This window comes from Paramormyrops kingsleyae, chromosome 3, assembly GCF_048594095.1.
Source record: "Paramormyrops kingsleyae isolate MSU_618 chromosome 3, PKINGS_0.4, whole genome shotgun sequence".
Taxonomy (NCBI): Eukaryota; Metazoa; Chordata; class Actinopteri; order Osteoglossiformes; family Mormyridae; genus Paramormyrops; species Paramormyrops kingsleyae.
In genome coordinates, this window is record NC_132799.1 from 3,578,528 (window position 1) to 3,599,082 (window position 20,555).

The 20,555-nt window shown below is 44.9% G+C and overlaps 2 protein-coding genes across 3 annotated transcripts; both read left to right on the forward strand.

Annotated features, from left to right (window-relative positions):
* The first annotated feature begins 545 nt into the window (after nt 1-545).
* pnpt1 (polyribonucleotide nucleotidyltransferase 1, mitochondrial) lies at nt 546-9,315 on the forward strand. The gene is made up of 28 exons (XM_023828138.2): nt 546-802; nt 1,389-1,449; nt 1,580-1,654; nt 1,784-1,889; nt 2,029-2,078; nt 2,277-2,340; nt 2,425-2,472; nt 2,765-2,878; nt 3,014-3,200; nt 3,478-3,529; nt 3,611-3,668; nt 3,771-3,867; nt 4,024-4,126; nt 4,216-4,286; nt 4,628-4,664; nt 4,859-4,925; nt 5,017-5,106; nt 5,334-5,387; nt 5,553-5,662; nt 5,789-5,860; nt 5,947-6,010; nt 6,120-6,203; nt 6,309-6,392; nt 6,763-6,869; nt 7,079-7,134; nt 7,709-7,787; nt 8,495-8,542; nt 8,843-9,315. The coding sequence occupies exons 1-28, from the start codon at nt 603-605 to the stop codon at nt 8,993-8,995; spliced, it is 2,391 nt and encodes a 796-aa protein (XP_023683906.2). The 5' UTR covers nt 546-602; the 3' UTR covers nt 8,996-9,315.
* Nucleotides 9,316-9,498: 183 nt separating this feature from the next.
* On the forward strand, nt 9,499-18,779 carry LOC111852328 (serine/threonine-protein phosphatase 4 regulatory subunit 3-A). 2 transcript variants are annotated; one of them, XM_023828140.2, is made up of 16 exons: nt 9,499-10,029; nt 10,798-10,853; nt 11,213-11,311; nt 12,495-13,118; nt 14,236-14,313; nt 14,423-14,539; nt 14,794-14,910; nt 15,176-15,310; nt 15,395-15,491; nt 15,699-15,740; nt 15,832-15,990; nt 16,080-16,249; nt 16,334-16,473; nt 16,661-16,812; nt 17,059-17,168; nt 17,409-18,779. In XM_023828140.2, exons 1-16 carry the CDS (start codon nt 9,888-9,890, stop codon nt 17,499-17,501), a joined length of 2,331 nt encoding a protein of 776 aa, XP_023683908.1. In that variant the 5' UTR covers nt 9,499-9,887; the 3' UTR covers nt 17,502-18,779. The 2 variants fall into 2 exon arrangements, with proteins under 2 accessions (XP_023683908.1, XP_023683910.1); XM_023828142.2 differs by having other exon boundaries at nt 9,509-10,029; nt 15,179-15,310.
* The last annotated feature ends 1,776 nt before the right edge of the window (nt 18,780-20,555 follow it).

The window sequence follows — 20,555 nt, forward strand, 5'->3', positions numbered from 1 at the left end:
CTAATAAGGAAAATAGAGCACGAAGTAGTATTTTTTGCACAATCAGGTGTCATCCCTTTTTGATGTATTTATAATTTATATATAATTATATATAAACACTACTATTAAAAATATCGATAATGACCTCTTACTATAGTAGTGAAATCAAACCGTTGTGCGCACTACAACCATTTTAATATGCTAACTAATTTTTAGAGCACTCATAAAATTATGAAAAGGTATAGTTTCAAACCAAAACCTATGCTGTTAAAAGTGTTTGGCCATATCTACGAGTTTGTCTGGAATAGAAAAGGATTAACTGTTAGTTAATCCCTTGCATAACTCAAAAAATAGAAAATAAAACCATGACGTTAAGTCGATTTTTGTAAATTATCAGGTTTCAAATTTTTTGTCTCTATTTTGTACACCGCTGTCCTCACCAAAACATAATAATACATTTATAATGAATATTGACCATAGTACAAAGGTTAAATGTGTTACAATATTGGAACTTTAAATAAAGTGGGACGCGGATGCAACCATCCTGTTTCACCGATGCACGGCGAGTATCCAATCAGAAGGCGCACTTGAGAAACGTACTTCCGCACACGTGGGGAACAGAGATGGCAGCTTGTAGGTTATGCGGCATCGGTAGGATTAGGCTGCTTTTTCATCACCCAAAAATGCAAAATGTTAGTTTTAAACTGAGAAACGTTATAGGTATTGGGTCCACGATAACAAAGTTACATCTACGGTCATGTCACGAAAGTGCGTGGAACAAACACAGCAAAGTTAAAAAAGTAGATGTGGACTTGGGGGAAAGGTGAGCCCTCTTCTGTTGTCAGAGAAATAGCGGTGGGTTCGAAATCATTTGGGTTGATAAAACGTCAGGATTTTCCATCTATGCATGTTATTTTTTCATAGGTTTCTTAGACGAGGTTCCTATTTTTAGCGCACACTATCTAAACGAGCTGTCACACGACACTAAAGCATCTAAAGGGATTTAAGAAAGGAATCATTTCGTAAGCTTTCCTATATACACAGATATTGGAACAACACGATCATCTTTGATAAAAATTAAACCTAATGACAACAAATGAGTGTTGCGATTGCTTAAATACTATGTGTTGATTTTCCGCCAAATGCCCGTTTTGTAATCAGTGTGCAGAGTGTGCCTTTAACAAGGTCTTTCTCGATATTATTATAATTTTATGGTATTGTGAGGAACTGCGGCCTACTGCTGTATGATTTACTGTTCCATGCATTTATAAACGACTTAAGGTAACAGATAGATTATTTTTTTTAATCCTTTGCATCATTTGTGCATGGTTTGAGTAGGGTTATCACTGTTTATCACCCAAGACATTCCAGCTGCGATTGCTTCTGACATTTTCCTCCTTGTTATGAAGAAAACTTGAAATCTCCACTGGCAGACTGGCCAGGTTTGCTGATGGAGCTGCAATTGTTCAGGTAGAGTGTTTCTTTTATTTTACTGCTTATAACTTTATACGTTGTTCCAGAAGTACTAATGATAAATCCAAACGTGATCTGAGAGGTATCTATTAACTGTCTACCTTGGCCCCTTTTTCTATACTTCCAGCTCGGCAGCACCTCTGTGATGGTGACGGCCGTCAGCAAATCCAAGCCCACCTCGTCACAGTTTATGCCGCTGGTCGTAAGTTTTGTTTCCAGCCGTTCTTCTTCCTGCTGTGTTGGCCAGCTCAAAGTGAGTCTGTGCTGTATTGGCTGTGATCAGTAGCTGTGGCTGTACAGCAGAGGTGTGTTGTGTCATGGTGATTGACAGGTGGACTACAGGCAGAAAGCAGCGGCTGCAGGAAGGATCCCCACAAACTACCTGCGTAGAGAAATGGGCACAACCGATTCTGAGATCCTCACCAGCAGGCTGATCGGTGGGTCAGCTGATGCTATTTATAAAATAATCTATTTGTGCAGTTATTATCATCGTGGAGCATATCAATTGCTGATTTTAGGTGCTACTGAAAAAATGCACCCCTTCATCTTCCCCCACCCCCCCTTTCACCCCCCTAGATCGATCCATCCGGCCCCTATTTCCTGCTGGCTATTTTTATGACACACAGGTGAGTTTAAGTCATTGGCGCCACAGTTTCTATGAAATGGAATAACATCCCATCATGCCTTGTGCCTGGGATAGCAGCCCCTGACCCTGTCCAGGATAAGCAGATAGATAGATAGATAATTTGCCTATATAATGCGATGACATGTTTGGTCAGGAGTGATTTGACGGGTTCCTTTTCCTCCCATATTCTATGTGAAAGATTCTATGCAACCTGTTAGCTGTGGATGGGGTGAATAACCCAGATGTGCTCGCCATTAATGGAGGTGAGAGAGAGTCTGATGAACAGAGCGTTCTTTAAAAGACCAGAGTGTCCATGCATGTCACTGACTCTCACTGCTTTCCCGCAGCATCAGCTGCTCTTGCAGTTTCTGACATCCCCTGGAATGGGCCCATTGGTGAGTAGCTCTCAGTCTCTATCCCCCATCCCAGTCCTGGAGCTTGTGTACAGAGGTGGATAGCTCAGGTCCAGAAAGTAAAAATCCCGACCAAGATTTTATTTCAACCAACCAGCTGAGTATAAAGAGTCACAGTCACAGAGTACTCAGCTGGTTGGTTGAAATAAAATCTTGGTCGGGATTTTTACTTTCTGGACCTCAACTTTCTACCTCTGCCTGTAAAATCTCAGCCAGTTCACCCTGCAGGCTTTGTGTCTTTGTTTTTTGTTTTTTTGTTGACCTTGTGGTGCAGGTGCGGTGCGCATGGGCCTAGTGGACGGGGAGTTTGTGGTGAACCCCACCCGTAAGGAGATGGCCTCCAGCTTGCTGAACCTGGTGGTGGCCAGTGCACCCCATAGTCAAGTAGGTGAGTCTACCTGTGAGGTCATCCCTCCCCCGGTTCCTCTGTTTGTTTAGTCCACCAATCAGAGTGCATTCTGGCAGTCAATGCGTTGTGATTGGCCTGTGACTATATCTACTGCCCCACCCACTTTTGTACCAGTGATGATGGAGGCGGCAGCAGAGAATGTGCTACAGCAGGACTTCTGCCACGCCATCAAACTGGGAGTGAAGCATGCACAGCAGATCATCCTGGCCATCCAGCAGCTTGTACGTGAGCTGAAAGTCACCAAGCGCACGCCCCCCAAGATATTCACTGCTGTTCTAGAGATGGTGGAGACCACGCGGCAGTAAGTACCCGGGCATCTCCTCCTGTGAGAATCTCCTCCTGTGAGACTGCCTGTGCTCATTCTCCTGTCCTGCTAGGTTCACTATGTTGTTCATTTCATATGCTGACAGGGAAACCATTTGAGCTGTCTGTGCATAAACTGTAAACTGTGATCTGTGAGCATTTACCAGAGCAAAAGTGCTTTACACAAATTCAGAGTGTTAATTCTTACTATTTTGCGTATTCAGTTTGTTTCTATATGTTTTATATAAAGGTGCCCTTCTCTCCTCTCCTATTAGGTTAGCCTCGGATAGGATCTATACAGTTTTCACAGATTATTCCCATGACAAAGTAAGTATTGATGGCTGTACTTTCCTGTGCTATACTATACTCCTATTAGTAATATTAAGAGTAACCCTGTTTAATTACTAGATTTCCAGGGATGAAGCCATTAACAAAATACGTTTAGAAACGGAGGAACAGCTGAAAGGTATTTTCCTTACCAATATTCATGCTTTGATTATTAATCGGGTCTTTTCCTTCTTTTCTGGCACTGTTTGAACTTAACCTTTCATATTCTTGTTCCCCCCAGAAAAATATCCCAACGCAGAGCCTTATGATGTAATCGAAGCTTTCAATACAGTTTCTAAGGAGATATTTCGCAATTTAGTCCTCAACGAATACAAAAGGTTAGGCCCTGACTCCTGGGTTTATGTCGATGTGTGTTTTGGGCCTTTGTGGTGTGGTGAGTGTCTGCTGAAGAACGTGCAGTCTGAGGAGCTTCTATTCCTCAGGGGTTTGGTGATGATTCGGTGGAGACGAGGCATGCTCTTATGTTCACGCAGGTGTGACGGGAGAGAGCTGACTGCTCTGAGGGACATTGCGTGTGAGGTGGACATTTTCAAGCCCCTTCATGGATCAGCACTGTTTCAGCGAGGACAGACACAGGTAGGGCCTCCACAGCTTTTAATGGTAATGTTTGTTTTTTAATGGACCACTGGTAGGTTAATTTTTTAAATTTGTTTTTCCCCATGTAGGTTCTTTGTACCGTGACATTTGACTCTCTAGAATCAAGCATCAAAACTGATCTGATCACCGTGGCTTTAAAGTATGTTTCTGGTATAAAATGTATAAAATTATACCCAGTGTGGGGAAGTTACTCACAAAAGTAATCCATTAAAGAAAGTGCAGGTCCAGAAAGTACAAATCCAGACCGAAGTTTTGTTTCAGCCAACCAGTTGAGTATAAAGAGTCACAGACACAGAGTAGTGAACTGGTTGGTTGAAACAAAACCTTGGTCTGGATTTGTACTTTCTGGACCTGCACTTTCCACCTCTGTCTTTAATGGATTACTTTTGTGAGTAACTTCCCCAAGCATTGATTATACCAGCTTCTAGAATGAATATATACATTTATCTAATATGTCTGACTTTTTTTTGCCTGAAACAGTGGAGTCAAAGAGAAAAATTTCATGCTACACTATGAGGTAGGTAAGACTCTAAATATCTACATTACTTTTAGTTCAGGTAACACAACACAGCACTGCACACACATACAGATAAGATATGTGTTATATTTCCAGAAGAAGCCACAGACAGAATATCCCCAGTTCCAAAAACAGCATTTTGTGTTTTATGTGTTATTAACATTGAAAGTTTTCTCCTGTATATTTTGTCTCAGTTCCCACCCTATGCTACGAATGAGATTGGAAAGATGGGCGGAATGAACCGGAGAGAGCTTGGCCATGGTGAGCTGGGCCCAGCGCTTGTGGACCAGACGGCCCTCCAGCCTCTGTTATTTACCGCGTTTCCAGCATGTCATTATTCTCTCCACTGCAGGCGCCTTGGCAGAAAAGGCCCTGAAGCCAGTCATCCCCAAGGACTTTCCCTTCACCGTAAGGGTGACGTCAGAGGTGTTGGAGTCTAATGGTTAGTTTGGCGTCTGTCATTTTCCTTATGGTATAATTAAGATTATTTTTCTATTCCTTATTGGAAAGCCACAGAATGACGAGGAATGGTCTGGATTAATAAGCATTGCCAGTCTTTGATTGGTTTAAACCACTTTGCATTGGTTTCCCATCTGGCGAAACTGGGCAGTCATTGAATGGATTCAGCAATCTTGAGTCCCCCCCCCCCCCGTTTGCCTTTTGTCCTAGGATCCTCGTCCATGGCCTCGGTGTGTGGGGGAAGCTTGGCTCTGATGGATGCAGGTACCTGTATTGGGTCGTTGTTTGTCTTCCAAGGAATCAGGGGTTAGGTGGTAATCTGTGCAAAACATGGGGCTTTGGACAGCATGATTATCATGGGTTGTTTCCATTTGTGATGTTGCTTTTTTGGGGGCTGTAATTAAGCCCGATCGGCTCTCTCTGTCTCAGGTGTGCCCATCTCAGCGCCCGTCGCTGGGGTTGCCGTTGGCCTCGTCAGCAAGGCCAACCTCGAGAAGCCAACTGAAATTCAGGACTACAGACTTCTGACTGATATTCTGGTATCAGATTCAGTCCCTAATGAATTCTGATATTTCTGAAATCACTCATAACTAACTGTCATGTTGTTTAAAATAGATTTTTTTTGCGTTTAAATCTGCTTCTTCTGTTCGGTCCCATCTTGGCAGGGAATTGAAGATTACAATGGAGATATGGATTTCAAAATGGCTGGCACAAACAAGGGCATTACTGCCTTACAGGTTGTTACACCTTTACTGGATTTTCTCTTTTTTCAGTTTTTGTTTTATTTATGTTACTTTCCTTAATGCTCCTTACATCCTCGCAGGCTGATGTAAAAATCCCTGGGTTGCCCCTGAAAATTGTCATGGAGGCTATTCAGCAAGCCACAGGTACTGTCGCGTGTTATCCGACTCCTGGGTACAGTGTCCTGAAATACGTCTTTGATAAAACGGGGAAATGCAGCAGACCCACATCAAGTTTGTTTTCTTCTTTCTTCAGTGGCTAAGAGGGAGATATTGACTATCATGCACAAGACCATCGCTAAACCAAGGGCGAGCCGCAAGGACAACGGGCCTGCAGTCGGTACGGCTATCGTCCCTAATCCCAATAAGTTAGGAAAATTGTATGACGTTTCCTGAATTGGCCCTTTTTCATTCTTGTTCCCGCTCTCTGACCAAACGGCATCAGAGACGGTCCGTGTGCCCATCTCCCGGCGGGCACGCTTTGTTGGCCCGGGAGGATACAACCTGCGCAGACTGCAAGCAGAGACGGGTGAGTCTGGCTTTTGGTTTACAGTGTCATCGCATTTCCTGCTTCTTGCTCACCACCCTAGATCTTGTTGTTACCTGTTTCCTTGGCCTGGGGGGCCGTGTGTGATTCAGTGGATTATGGCACTTTGCCAGTGATCAGAAGGTCACCGGTTCAAATCACTGTTGCCCCTTGATCAAAGCCCTTAACTGCCAATTTCTCACTTTGAATAAAAGCATCTGCTAAATAAATAAAAGGTAAAATGTAATTGGTATTTTTGTTGTTGTGTCTGATACCATTTCAGTGTTCTTTAATGTCTTGGCACTGCTGAACCTAAGTGACCATTCCCCAGCAGAGGCAAAACTGACCACCGTCTTCACCCGACTCCATGCAGGTGTGACTATTAGCCAGGTGGATGAGGAGACCTTCTCTGTCTTTGCACCGACTCCTGGTGCCATGAGTGAGGCCCAGGAATTCATCACGGAAGTCTGCAAGGATGACGTGAGTGAACCAAAACTGAAGCATCGCGGAACTTCATATCAAACGTGCATTATTAGTGTTGCTAAAGCTGGTCTGTGATGTCACTGGTCACCGTTTAATGATGTTTTGTCTTTGCATAAATAAATGGCCGTAATCTGTTGCTTCATTCATCATGTGTATGTTTGACATGAACCTTTGCTGCATACAGTAATAATGCCTCATTTTCACAGCAAGAACAGCAGCTGGAATTCGGTGCCATTTACACAGCAACCATCACAGAAATAAGGTACACGCCTGTGGTAACGCTGTTCTTACTCATCTGCCCTTCAGGGATATGCCGCTGAAGACTCATCCATCATAAGCTTATACATATTAGCATAAATAAAATCTGTTTCTGAGTAATCTCATCTGGAAATATTTGTTTTTTTGTTTATATTTAAAGCTATGGCATAATTTCTCTCATTTCTGTGCATAAAACAATCAGCCAAGATATATCATTTCACATCTTAATAAATTACACCAAAGCCAGCTGGTGGCATTCTAAACAGTGGAAGCCATTTCTCTACACTACTTCTCTCTCATAGGCTACTTTTCTCAGATGACCACCAATCAGAGCACTTGGCAGTGCAGCAACCTCACGGCCTTGAGCTGGAACTTAATTCATAAGACTTTTCATCCTTCATCTTTAGAAGACCATTATTGATTATTATTATTATTAATAAGATATTATAATGCATAGGTTTTGGGGCAGGTACCTCAGTGTCCATCAGATTTCCTTTCTGTAACTGGGTCATTAGGCCCTGTGTTGAAGCAAGATGGTGACTATGGTGTAGTGCTGACTGACCTCACTCTCTCTGCAGGGACATTGGGGTCATGGTTAAGCTGTACCCAAACATGACTGCTGTTTTGCTCCATAACTCCCAGCTAGACCACAAGAGGGTGAGAGTCTCACTACACCTGCACAGGAACTGTCTGTCATTTTCCTTGGTTTCCATTAAGTGGTCGTAGGAATGTTTTTACCCTCACTATTAGGGAAATGATAAAGAGGCAGTGCCAGGTACAGGATAAAGAGGATAAAGAGGCAGTGCCAGGTACAGGATAAAGAGGCAGTGCCAGGTACAGGTTAAAGAGGCAGTGCCAGGTACAGGTTAAAGAGGCAGTGCCAGGTATAGGATAAAGAGGCAGTGCCAGGTACAGGATAAAGAGGATAAAGAGGCAGTGCCAGGTACAGGATAAAGAGGATAAAGAGGCACTGCCAGGTACAGGATAAAGAGGCAGTGCCAGGTACAGGATAAAGAGGATAAAGAGGCAGTGCCAGGTACAGGATAAAGAGGATAAAGAGGCAGTGCCAGGTACAGGATAAAGAGGCAGTGCCAGGTACAGGATAAAGAGGCACTGCCAGGTACAGGAAGGAGCTGTGCCATAGAAATTCAAACCAAATTGTTTATGTTGAGCATCTTGGCAACATGAACTACATGGCAGCCAAGCAGAAACTGCATTGCCATTTAAACTTGTCAAAGAACTTTTTTTATTGATGTAATAGTTAAAGTCCATTTGTTTTTAAGTGTCAAGGTCAGTCTGTTATCGTGTAAATATTATGAAGTAATTGTTATGACTCTGGTGGGTTATTTTTTTTCTTCTTCTAGATTAAACATCCCAGTGCTCTTGGCTTGGAGGTGGGACAGCAGATTCAGGTATGCAGTGCTATAATAATCCCTGCTGTGAAGAGTGAGATCTCACATTAAGTGTCTGTAATGCGATTTCAGGAAGGAGAGAATTATCATTCTGACCCTTTCAAATGCCATTATTCTGCATGTCATACCATTAGTGGCCTGTATTTGCCCTTCAGGTGTGTTTAATGTGGCTCTCAAACTTTTTGTGTTTACACTTTGTTGGAATATCATCTTAAAATGAAAAACAGGGTGTACAGTGTCCTGTGATTGAACACAATTCCATGGCAAGAATTACATATTTTTATCTAACTTTTTGTGCAGGTTAAGTACTTTGGACGCGACCCAACAGATGGGAGGATGCGACTCTCACGAAAGGTGCTGCAGTCACCAGCTGCGACCATCGTCAAGAGTTTGAGTGATAAACACAGCATTTCCATGGCAACAGGCACTAGCCATACCACAGATGGCCCTTGAACCTTTGCTTGTTATTCTGTCTGTGAATATCATATATTCACTATCCACGGATCTCCCATTTGTTGCCGTAATTGTTTCCCTGTGTGGTTTAACATCAACGAAAATGTGATGAGACAGTTTTTTCTATAGTTTAGAAACTTGTGTAGAGCTGGACAAATGGAAGAACTGATTTTTCAGAGTGACAAAAAAACCACCTGACTGACTGTAGTGAAACACCTGTGTAAAATATTTCTCGATTTTATTCCTTGATTTGAATGTAATTTTTTTTTGCATTTTGAGAATTAAATGTCATAAATTGCTATAAACGATTTTTTAATTAATTCTCCTGACTGGGTATTTCATCATAATCTCATAAATGACGTCAGTATTAAATTTTGCTTAAATCCTTACTTTAATGCGCGAGTCCCATTCACGTCCGTAAATGAACCTAAATTCAATAGTAACTCGGAAGGCTTGGTGCTGCTTGCCGTTGGTCTCGTATCCGGGTCCCGACGTGATTCGGCAAACGCGACTTCGGGCTTCCGTAGCCCCTTAAACGAAACCCCGCGGCGGACCCGCTCTGATTGACGTAGGAAAAGAAAAGCTCCAAGATCGGATTACAAGATGGCGGTTAGTGGTTTGTAAAGAGAAGCGGTAGAGATACACATTGTTTTTGTGTCTATTCCGTTGATTATTATTTTATTTTCCCCCTCTAGATCCATAGATCGCGTAAAAAGTTTTATCTATTTTTAAAGGTTTGTAGCATGTCCTGCATCTCGGTGTGAATTATCTCGCGCGACTGAAACTAGGGAATCGCGGTCCGTTTGGAACATGCGGGTAGAAACAAAGTTTAAAGCTCGGGGTTAAGAAATTTAAGTTTATTTTAAGATAGGGCATTTGAGCGGGGGGAAGCATGTCGGACACTCGGCGGCGTGTGAAGGTGTACACGCTGAATGAAGACCGGCAGTGGGATGATAGGGGCACCGGGCACGTCTCGTCCACCTTTGTCGAACGGCTGAAGGGAATATCGCTCCTGGTGCGAGCGGAATCAGATGGTACGTGAAACCCTTTCCCTCCTCTCCTCTTGCTTTCCTTTCTCCTACTTGCCTTTTAAAAAATAAAGTAAAATAACCTCCCTCGATCCTGAATGCTGTTTGCCCGGTACCACTCTGCTAGTTCGGTTGCGGTGTCGCGTTTAGGCCGCGGGTTCTACTCAGAGCCACCGTATGAGGGGCAACAAAACGCCGATTTGTCCGTGTTCTCCAGTTTAATTTTTGCTTTTTCTCTCTTTTCTATTGTGCATCTCGGGCTGTTAAAGCGACGCCTCCAAACCTCCAGGTGTAATTGCTGTCCATTATAGTAGCTGAATTTCGCGAGCAGAGTCGTCGCTTCGTAGCCTCATTTGCTACTAAACCAACTTATTTGGGCAGGAAACTTGAAAAGCTGCCGGTTTCCGCGCTTCTCGCCGCCGTCGGCTGCTATTACAGTATTTCTGACGCTTTTTGGGGGAAACCGTGCGTTAAACACACCTCTGTGCGGTTTCTCTCCGGCTGGCTCACAGTTACTGGTAACAGCCATCTTGTTCACAATAAAGTTGGCAGACTGTTCAGTTTATATTTTAATTCGTGTTCTTCAACGAAAAGTACTTCATCATTGGCTAAACGTCTAGGTCAGGAACAAATGCTGCCTAATATTGTATTGGAATTTGATGATTATTATATTTTCTTACTGGTTACATATTCAGCAGTAACCAGTGACCGAGAGTTAGTCTTTAGTAAAGGTAAACTTTTTTGATATGCAAGAAATATCTTATTGTATTGCAGGTTCTCTGTTGTTGGAGTCAAAAATCAGCCCAAACACGGCATATCAGAAACAGCAAGTAAGTGTTTTGTTGTAGCGATGTCATGATTTTTTATAATGGTCTGTTCGTCGTTTAATAATGTTGTTTTAGCCATAAAGTTTGCACTTTTACAATGTGCTTTATGAACCCTTTCCTCACTGCAGCACATCGTGTACGTAATATTTTTCAAAGAGAAATTGCTCCTCACTGCATGTTTTGGTAAAAATTGTTGGCAATATAACATTATTAATTTGACCTCGGTTCTGATGAGGACACACAGATGATAGTTTTCTAAAGATACCGTAGAGCAGCAATTGAAATATTTCCAGGTTTTCTATTCAGTTTGGACTGAATGGTTTAATAATGATTACACTAATTTATTTGTTTACCGTTAAAAGGACACGCTGATTGTTTGGTCCGAAGCAGAGAACTATGACCTGGCTCTGAGCTTCCAGGAAAAAGCTGGCTGCGATGAAATCTGGGAAAAGATTTGCCAGGTAAAATGTTAAGTTTATTGATAATGCGGTTTGTGGCATGACCTATTAATCATAAATAAATGCATCACCAAAGTGACAGAAGTTTTTAAACTTGGTCAAACACATTTTTTTTTTTTTTTGTAAGTTAGGTTGTTGAGAATTTTGTTTCATCACTTAAGTGATACATTATTGGTTCTCAGTTACTATTTTGGGGCATCATTAATTAAATATAGGATGTAAGTTTTATTGTTGTACAATGAGGTATAGTGGTGGTCAGGACTTGTGACTGTAATGAAGTGAAATTTGCCCACGTCACCTTCCTTTGAACTGTTATTCCTGGTGTAAAAACCTGTTTACTATGAGGAAGTAATTATCCTGTGTGTTTTGCATGCCTAGCTGCTATAGAAACTCGCCTGACGACGAATGAAAAATCTGCTGTTGATGTTTTTTGGCACTCTCTCTTTAGATTGCAGAATAGGCATTGTGCTTTATTTGGGATTCCTCATTCATGTTAATTACAGGGAAAAGTTATTTTTTTTTATGCAGCAGATAATGTGTAGAAGTGATATATCACAGTGAAGGACTAGGTTTAATGTAAATGTAGTATTTTGAAATAAAGCATTAAAACAAGTGTGTGATACTTTTGCGTTTAGCCTCTTTGTGCCTTGAATTCCACTGGGTCCTAATTCTTACTTTATTTCTGTGCCACTGATGATGCTCTGTATTTGATGCAGTCACGTGCCGTGGGCATTTTTGCTGTTGTGCCCGTTTTGCTGTAAGGTTTCTTTGTGTGCACCTTCATGTCTTGGAAAACTGCATGTGCTGCTGGACCTGGGAGAGCCTGGAATACCTTGGTTTAAAACTTTGCCTTAGTTGTCCAGTGTTATGTGGATGGCGACATTAGTCAATCCGTGTAGGAGCTGTGGACATTGCTTATTGTATTGGTAATGCTTGGGGAGGGGTCCAGCTTCTTTTTTTTTAAAGTGGCTGTGAGCAATGTCACGCACTCTGTGGATTGATTCTGTTCTTGGTTTTCAGTAAGCAAGTAATTGCTTTATTTTCGTAAAGTAAATCTTAGCTGTTGAGGGGTAGGTATGGCACTCTTGTTTAGAAGTTTATGCTGTCACTGACTATATTTTGTGTAACTATTCTTGTAAGAAGGCACACTAACTGTGCCTTTTGGCATATTTTTTGTCCAACACAGGTGCAAGGGAAGGATCCGGCACTGGAAATCACCCAAGACCCCATCGACGAGTCGGAGGAGGAGCGCTTTGAGGAGATGCCTGAAACCAGCCATCTGGTGGACCTGCCTCCCTGCGAGCTAGCCAAGCTAGAAGAGATCGCCGACCTGGTGACCTCTGTGCTGTCCTCGCCCATCCGCCGTGAGAAGCTGGCCCTGGCGCTCATGAGCGAGGGCTACATTAAGAAGCTGCTGGAGCTCTTCCAGGTGTGCGAGGACCTGGACAACCGGGAAGGCCTGCACCACTTATATGAGATTGTGCGCGGCGTGCTCTTCCTCAACAAGGCAGCCCTCTTCGAGGTCATGTTCTCTGACGACTGCATCATGGATGTGGTGGGATGCCTGGAGTATGACCCTGCGCTGGTGCAGCCCAAGAGGCACCGAGAGTTCCTGACCAAGACTGCCAAGTTCAAGGAGGTGATCCCCATCACGGACTCTGAGCTGCGGCAGAAGATCCACCAGACTTACCGGGTCCAGTACATCCAGGACATCATCCTGCCCACCCCATCCGTCTTCGAGGAGAACTTCCTCTCTACGCTCACCTCTTTCATCTTTTTTAACAAAGTGGAGATTGTCAGCATGCTGCAGGTGAGTCCATGACCATGAGGAAGGCATGTGATACAAGTTCTCTAGTATTTAAAAGTGGGAAGAGGCCTCCTGTACAAATGAACGATCTCAGGTACCAGGTCCTTTAATTTCCCTGTAACTGACTTCACTTCAGTGTCATCAGCAGTGGCTCTTCAGAAGACCTTTCTGTTGAGTGAAGTCTGTTTGCCTGGTCTGTGTGTGTGTGTGGGGTATTATAAAGCAGCGAAAACTTCTGCTATTATTCCATTCTCCAGCGTTCCTCCACCATTATTCAAAGAAGTGTTTTGTTTGTCAGTAATGTCATACTTCTTGTTTTGAGGAGGATGATTTACTATGTTACGGGGAATTCTGACTCATGGAATATGTCAGTAGTAAAGTGGGTGGTGATTGAGTCCTTTCATCTACACACACACTACTTATTTATAGACCATCTGATTTTCACAAGGGTGGGTTTAGGTTCGTTCATATTTTCCAGTGAAATCCCCTCCTCCTGTGTTTTGTCTGTCGTTTAATTTTCAGTGTTTGACAACGCTGCTCTTCCAAATGCTTCACCTTTACATAAGACGTGTGAGAGTTGTGTTGCTGATAATGCTGGTTGTTAAATGCTTGCTTTGTTCTCTATCAGGTTACGTACTCAGTAGGTACCGATTGAACATTACAGATTGTGGCAGCTGCTTTTCTTCGGACTTAGGGGCTGAGGTCTCGGCCTAAGTAAATATTTTTCCAATCTGTGGAAAACACTCAAGAAATTTAAAATGCTCGTGTGCCTGTCTCGGCGTCCCCTGGTTGGTGGTTCATTTGAAGCTTCCACATAGCTAGTTGCCTTGAAGTGGTCTTCAAAGGGTGGTGGAGATGATTACCTGCTAATAAGTGCTCTTGCCAGCCAGGAGTACACTGGGTTCTTTCTGCCTGACACTGAGTGTTAGTCTGGGAAGGGGGCTGAGCCATAAACTGTGTAGTTGCCTTAAATGGGTGGCTGAACTGAGAATAGCACCATTTATAGGGATGTGCATTAATAACTTGGTGAAACTAAATGTAGTTTGTTGAGATGTAGGTCCAGAATTTCAGTGAGTTTTTGTTTGCCGTGTCTCATAATTTCTTTAAACTTGAATGACAGGAGGACGAAAAGTTCCTGACGGAGGTCTTTGCACAGTTAACAGACGAAGCCACTGAATATGGGAAAAGAAGGGAGCTCGTAAGTGATTTAGAACGATCGCCTCAGATCGTCTGTTACGTTAATGGAGTAATGTAATGAAGTAATCCTGAAAAGAGATCCAGCTCTGTCTACACATTTGTGTTTGCAGGTGAACTTCTTCAAGGAATTCTGTGCTTTTTCACAAACATTGCAACCTCAGAATAGGGATGCTTTCTTCAAGACCCTGGCAAACTTGGGGATCCTCCCTGCACTTGAAATTGTGATGGTGAGTCATCTGTGATCATCTGTTGCGCAAGAATGTAATGACTGGGTGCTTTTCCAGAGGTCTGAATGGAGAATGATTGTGTATTATGAGAGGGTCCCGCCCTTAATCTCCAAGTTCAATGATAGCATTGACTAACATGAAGGTGTCATAATTTATCTTTATCGTTCATCTCGGCTTTAAAACAACTTGTAGAGCAGTCCCGTTCTCTAGGGTTCTATGTACTGAATGTGAAAGTGCCGCCGTGCGTGTTGCAGGGCATGGATGACCTGCAGGTGAGGGCAGCAGCCACAGACATCTTCTCCTACCTGGTGGAGTTCAGCCCGTCCATGGTGCGCGAGTTTGTCATGCAGGAGCCCCAGCAGACAGACGATGTAAGTGGGATGAGGCGGCACAGTGCCTCTCCAGCGCCCCTTCCCCGCCCCCCCTTACCGTGAACCTAGCTCCATCCCCATGCCATACTCGGCTTTCTTGGCTGTGATGTCACGCTTGCGTCGAGTGACTACGCCTGCTGACAGTTGTGGGGTTTCGTGTGGCCGGCCAGATGCTTTCCCCGACCTGGTGATCACATGACTCTGGTTATCCAGTCGTTGGAAGGCCCGAGTTGTGCTTTTGTCATGTGACACTCTTGCTGGCCAGCAGGATGTCCTGCTGATAAACGTGGTGATCAAGCAGATGATCTGTGACACGGACCCAGAACTGGGCGGCGCCGTGCAGCTGATGGGCCTGCTCCGCACGCTCATCGACCCAGAGAACATGTTGGCCCCTACTAATGTAAGCCCTGCTCCAAAAGCCTACCTTCATTGGCTCCTGTATTTCCATGACTGACTTTCGTTTTTGACATTTTTCTTTGGACAGAAAACTGAGAAGACAGAGTTCCTCAGCTTCTTCTACAAGTACTGCATGCATGTTCTCACCGCCCCTCTCCTGGCAAACACAGCAGACAACGTGAAAGGTGAGCCCATCCCCGCCCCCCTCCCTGTGATAATTTTGACCCATCCTGGGTGTGTAGCGGTTAGTATCACTTGAGCCTAAATCATAATCCTGATTTCTTGGCTACAATTTTGCGCGAAGCGCGCTGAAGCTGCACCGCCAGCTTCAACTTGACATGGCTGCAGTGTGCATGTTGTGCCTCTGAAGTCATTTGAATATAAATCAACAGATTCACCAGAGGGATCCACCAAGATCAATCCGGTTTGTCCTGGTAAGTGAACATTTTTTGCCCTTCATGTTTAAATAGCTTCTAAGTGTGTGCGCTGTGGTAACCCCGCTTTGATCGGCATCTCCCGTGTCAGATAACTTCCAGACGGCACAACTGCTGGCCCTAATACTGGAGCTATTGACGTTCTGCGTGGAGCACCACACCTACCACATCAAGAACTACATCATGAACAAAGACCTCCTGCGCAGGGTCCTAGTGCTTATGAACTCCAAGCACACCTTCTTGGCGCTGTGTGAGTGCTGCATCGCTGTGCCCTTCCATAACCATGCTTGGTTGTGCTGATAGCTTGAGAGGTGACGAGACACTGCTTTCTCTGTGCAGGCGCTCTGCGTTTTATGCGGCGGATAATAGGCCTGAAAGACGAATTTTACAACCGTTACATCATCCGAGGGGACTTGTTTGAGCCGGTCATCAACGCCCTGCTAGATAACGGGACGCGATACAACCTTCTAAATTCTGCCATCATCGAGCTTTTTGAGTTCATCAGAGTGGTTGGTTTCTGTTCTTCGGATTTCTGTAACGGCAGGATTTGTGTGCTTTTGACCCGCACGCTAACGGGTGTTCCTTTTCCTTAGGAGGATATTAAGTCGCTCACAGCACACATTGTGGACAATTTCTACAAAGCACTTGAACCAATTGAGTACGTCCAGACTTTCAAGGGACTGAAGACCAAATATGAACAGGAGAAGGACCGGCAGACCCAGAGACACAGTCGGTTAGTGGACTTTCAGTACGTTGCAGCCAAGTCTGGCGGCACATGAGGGATAGGTTGCATTAGGATGTTACTGTCCTATTTGAACATAACCGTTTCTGTGTGTCAGTTTCTGGAGTAAGGCTTTTAGTGTCAGTGTAACCTCTTAGTATTTAGTGCGATAACATAACCTCTACATATTCCAAAACAGATATCGCCGGGACTCCCGTCCTATGGAGGACGATGAAGAAACATGGTTAAATGAAGATGATGAGGAGGAGGAAGGAGAGACCTTGGTGGAAAAGAGCAAATCTGAGGAGGACTTTCCTGAGAGCTATGAAAAATATATGGAAGCGAAGAAAGGTGGGGTTGCATTAATTCATGACTTGTAGCGCAGTTCCTCACACCCCTCCGTAGAGCCTTTGACGCGGAGAGCCCATCTAGGCAAAGCTTTTGGATAGGGACTGTTCGGGTTCAAATTTAGTTAAACTCAGAGGATCGACGTCACCTCAGCATTTTCCTGCGGTTCACTGTTGGATTCACTCAGCCTTGCTTTTCCACCTAACCTCCCAGAGCACACCCTGACCTGCCCCTTCTTCCACCCTGTAGGATCAGCCAATGGGACCAACGGAAAGCCCACAGCCGCGCCCTCCAGCCCTCCCAGTCCCAACAGCACCTCTGCAAAGCCCCCTGCATTACCAGCCACACCTGTGACCAAGGTGAGCTTTCTGATTTTGGAAGAGATTGGAGACCAGGATACTAACTCCCCAAAGTCAAGGAAAATGGTGTCCCTGTTCATTGAGCTTAAACCGCTTTTCCAACTAGGGATGGTTGCACGGTTAAGTCAGTAAGAGAGGTTACTGAAGCTGTTGAGCCAACTTGCTTTGTGAAATACTTCCCCTGGTGGAAAGGGATTGCATACCAGCAAAGGTGTAATAAAAGTTCCATTTCTCTCTCAGGCTGGGTTGGTCGGCCTGGTGGATTACCCAGATGACGATGAGGAAGAGGAGGAAGAGGAGTCGCCACGCAAACGACCCCGTCTAGGATCGTAAAGAGTAGCAAGGTGATCCCTCTGGAGCGAGTTCTGATGGCACCCATGTTCTACAGCCCTCTGGCCTGAGAGCCCCCCCCATACCGCTCAGTCTTCTCCTCCGCTAATTACGCCCGCGGCCTCATCCCTACTCAACATACCTGTACCCTCACTGGAGGAGGCCCAGAGGAGTCAGAGTGCCAACAATCCCCACGTCCCCTAAACGCCACCTCCCTCCACTCGCACCTGCAGGAACGGACGCACTTCCCTACATCCTGATCCCTTTTAGATGCGGAGCAAGGAATGATGGGAAGGACAGTCAGGCTAGCAGGACTAGCGACTTAGCAATGGATGATTGGCTTACCGTAAACACCTACAGATCACACTTGGGAGGGGGGGTGGGACGGCTAGGCAGGATTAAAAAAAAAAAAAGCTTAGTTCCTGAGAGCGGGACTCACACTTTTAAACGGGTTCTCTGATGTCAAGAATGTCAGGGGGCTCGTGTCGGAACTCCGTCAGCCAGGAAGCCTGTATTCGTAATTTTATTAAAGTACTGTACAGTTTTTTTAAATCATTTTGCCTCCTCAAATTATCTGAAGGGAGAGCGACTCCTGCCCATGTCATTTTGAGCACAAAAGGTGGGGACCACTGTTTACTTATTTTAATTGAAAATTTTGATTCAATGTAGTAAGCAAAGTCGGGTTTTAACAAAACATTAAACTGCAGTAAAGGCACGTTTTCTGCCCTAATGGACGATTTCTATGGTTTCATTCTGTACACACTGCTCTTGATTCACAGGCCATTCAAAGCACCCCCTCCCACTAAAATGTCTGTCTGTTGAGAGGAAAAATGTAAGTGGAGTAAGGACTGAGCTGCTGGTCGTGACCTTCAGCTCCAGCAGTCCTGGGTAAAGGATGATCGCCCCGGCTTAAGCAAAAGGCAACTGACTTCACACGGTGATGTGTTGGTGCAGGCCGTCAGTATTGCATATGTGGCCCTTTTGGGGAGTGGTTGGGGTGTCGAGTTTAGGGCCGGTCGTCAGACAAAGGCTACTCCAAGCGGTAGACATTCCTCTGGACAGTGATGTAGCTTTCGAGCAGGAAATGAGCATTTCGGCATAACCGAGATACGGCATGGGCAGACCAAACATTTCAAGGATAGGGTCGGCTAGAAAAAGGTCTCCCCCCACCCCCCTAAAATTTTGTACAAGTGCATTTACTACCACTATCTCGGTTCTACACCATTTGTATACATTTGTTATTTGAAATGTTTAAAAATTAAACGTGATCCTGGCATTAAAGATGCACTAGTCTTTTTATGTTTTTAATACCCTGAGTACTGGCTGCTGTTGCTGTAGAGCGTCACACACAGACTGCACTATCAGGGTTGTGCGCTGAGCTTGTGTTTCTGTCCCAAAGAGGCTCGCTCTGTCACGAAGCTGACGGAGACCATCTACCACAGTCTGTTCCGACGGCCTTGGTGTTTCTCACACTAGATACCAGCCCCACGTTTCGGTCAACTTTTGTATTTCTGTGCTGGTCTGTCACTGTTAACCACCCCCCAGCCATAGGTTAAATGCTACTACTAAAGAAATTTGAATGGGAATTTCTTGCATAAAGCTCAAATGCCATGCTGCTTAGTAACAGAGCAAACACCTCTAAGGGAGCCTGAGTGTAGGAATTGTCGATTCCTTTTATGACCAGTGGTGTGACACGCAACGCGAGGTCTGCGTCTGTGGGCATGGTAGAGCGATGTTGCAGTTTTTCGAATGCTTTGCTGGTGAGGTAGAATAATTTGAGGTTGCATTACTTGGCAGCAAATGGCCAGCAGGTGATGCAGCTGTTAGGCGCAGTGTTCTCTTAGGATGAAGGGCGCCGGCCACACAGCAAGCGCAAAGCGTGCAGTTAGGTGCAGTGTTCCCTTAGGACGAAGGACGCCCGGCCACACGGCAAGCACAAAGCGTGCAGTTAGGCGCAGTGTTCCCTTTGGACGATGGGGGCCCGGCCACACGGCGAGCACAAAGTGTGCAGTTAGGCGCAGTGTTCCCTTAGGACGAAAGGTGCCCGGCCACACAGCGAGCGCAAAGCGTGCAGTTAGGCGCAGTGTTCCCTTAGGATGACGGGCGACAGCTACACGGCAAGCACAAAGCGTGCAGTTAGGCGCAGTGTTCCCTTAGGACGAAAGGTGCCCGGCCCCACAGCGAGCGCAAAGCGTGCAGTTAGGCGCAGTGTTCCCTTAGGACAAAAGGTGCCCGGCCACACAGCGAGCGCAAAGCGTGCAGTTAGGCGCAGTGTTCCCTTAGGATGACGGGCGACAGCTACACGGCAAGCGCAAAGCGTGAAGTTAGGCGCAGTGTTCCCTTAGGACGAAAGGTGCCCGGCCACATGGCGAGCACAAAGTGTGCAGTTAGGCGCAGTGTTCCCTTAGGATGACGGGCGACAGCTACACGGCAAGCACAAAGTGTGCAGTTAGGCGCAGTGTTCCCTTAGGACGACGGCTACACAGCATGGGGGTGGGTTGACATTTATTTTTACATATTAATGCAGTAATATTTTTTTATTATTTATTAAAAACTGCTGAGATTCCTCTGGAAATGGTTGCATTAGCTAGGTACAAGGGATTGTAATGCAGTGTATCAAGAAGCTCCTGCTTCTTTGCTGGAGCTGTTTACCAAGCAAACTGTCACATCAAAGATCTTGGAGGTTCTGGCTTTGCTTCTCCTGCCACCGCATTGAAAAAGCGAGGTGACGTGTCACTCAGACGGCCCAGTTTTCATAACTCTTCAGTGCAATTGCCTACTTGGGTTAGTACTGAGTGGAGAGAGGCACCGTGGGCTTGAGGTTTAAATGCAGGCCCAGCTGTCTGGGGCACATGCATGTACACGTCGTCCTTGAAATTGATCGGGGGCCAGTCAAATCACTACGGAAACGGCTACGATGATACGTAACTGGCAGCTTTTTACAGGTGTATCTTAACTGTGGAATGTTTAACATGCAATTCCAGGTGTAAAAGTTCCAGCAATCTCACGACGTAATGGTCTGGTGACTAGGAAGGAAACCATGCTGAGAAGATGAAG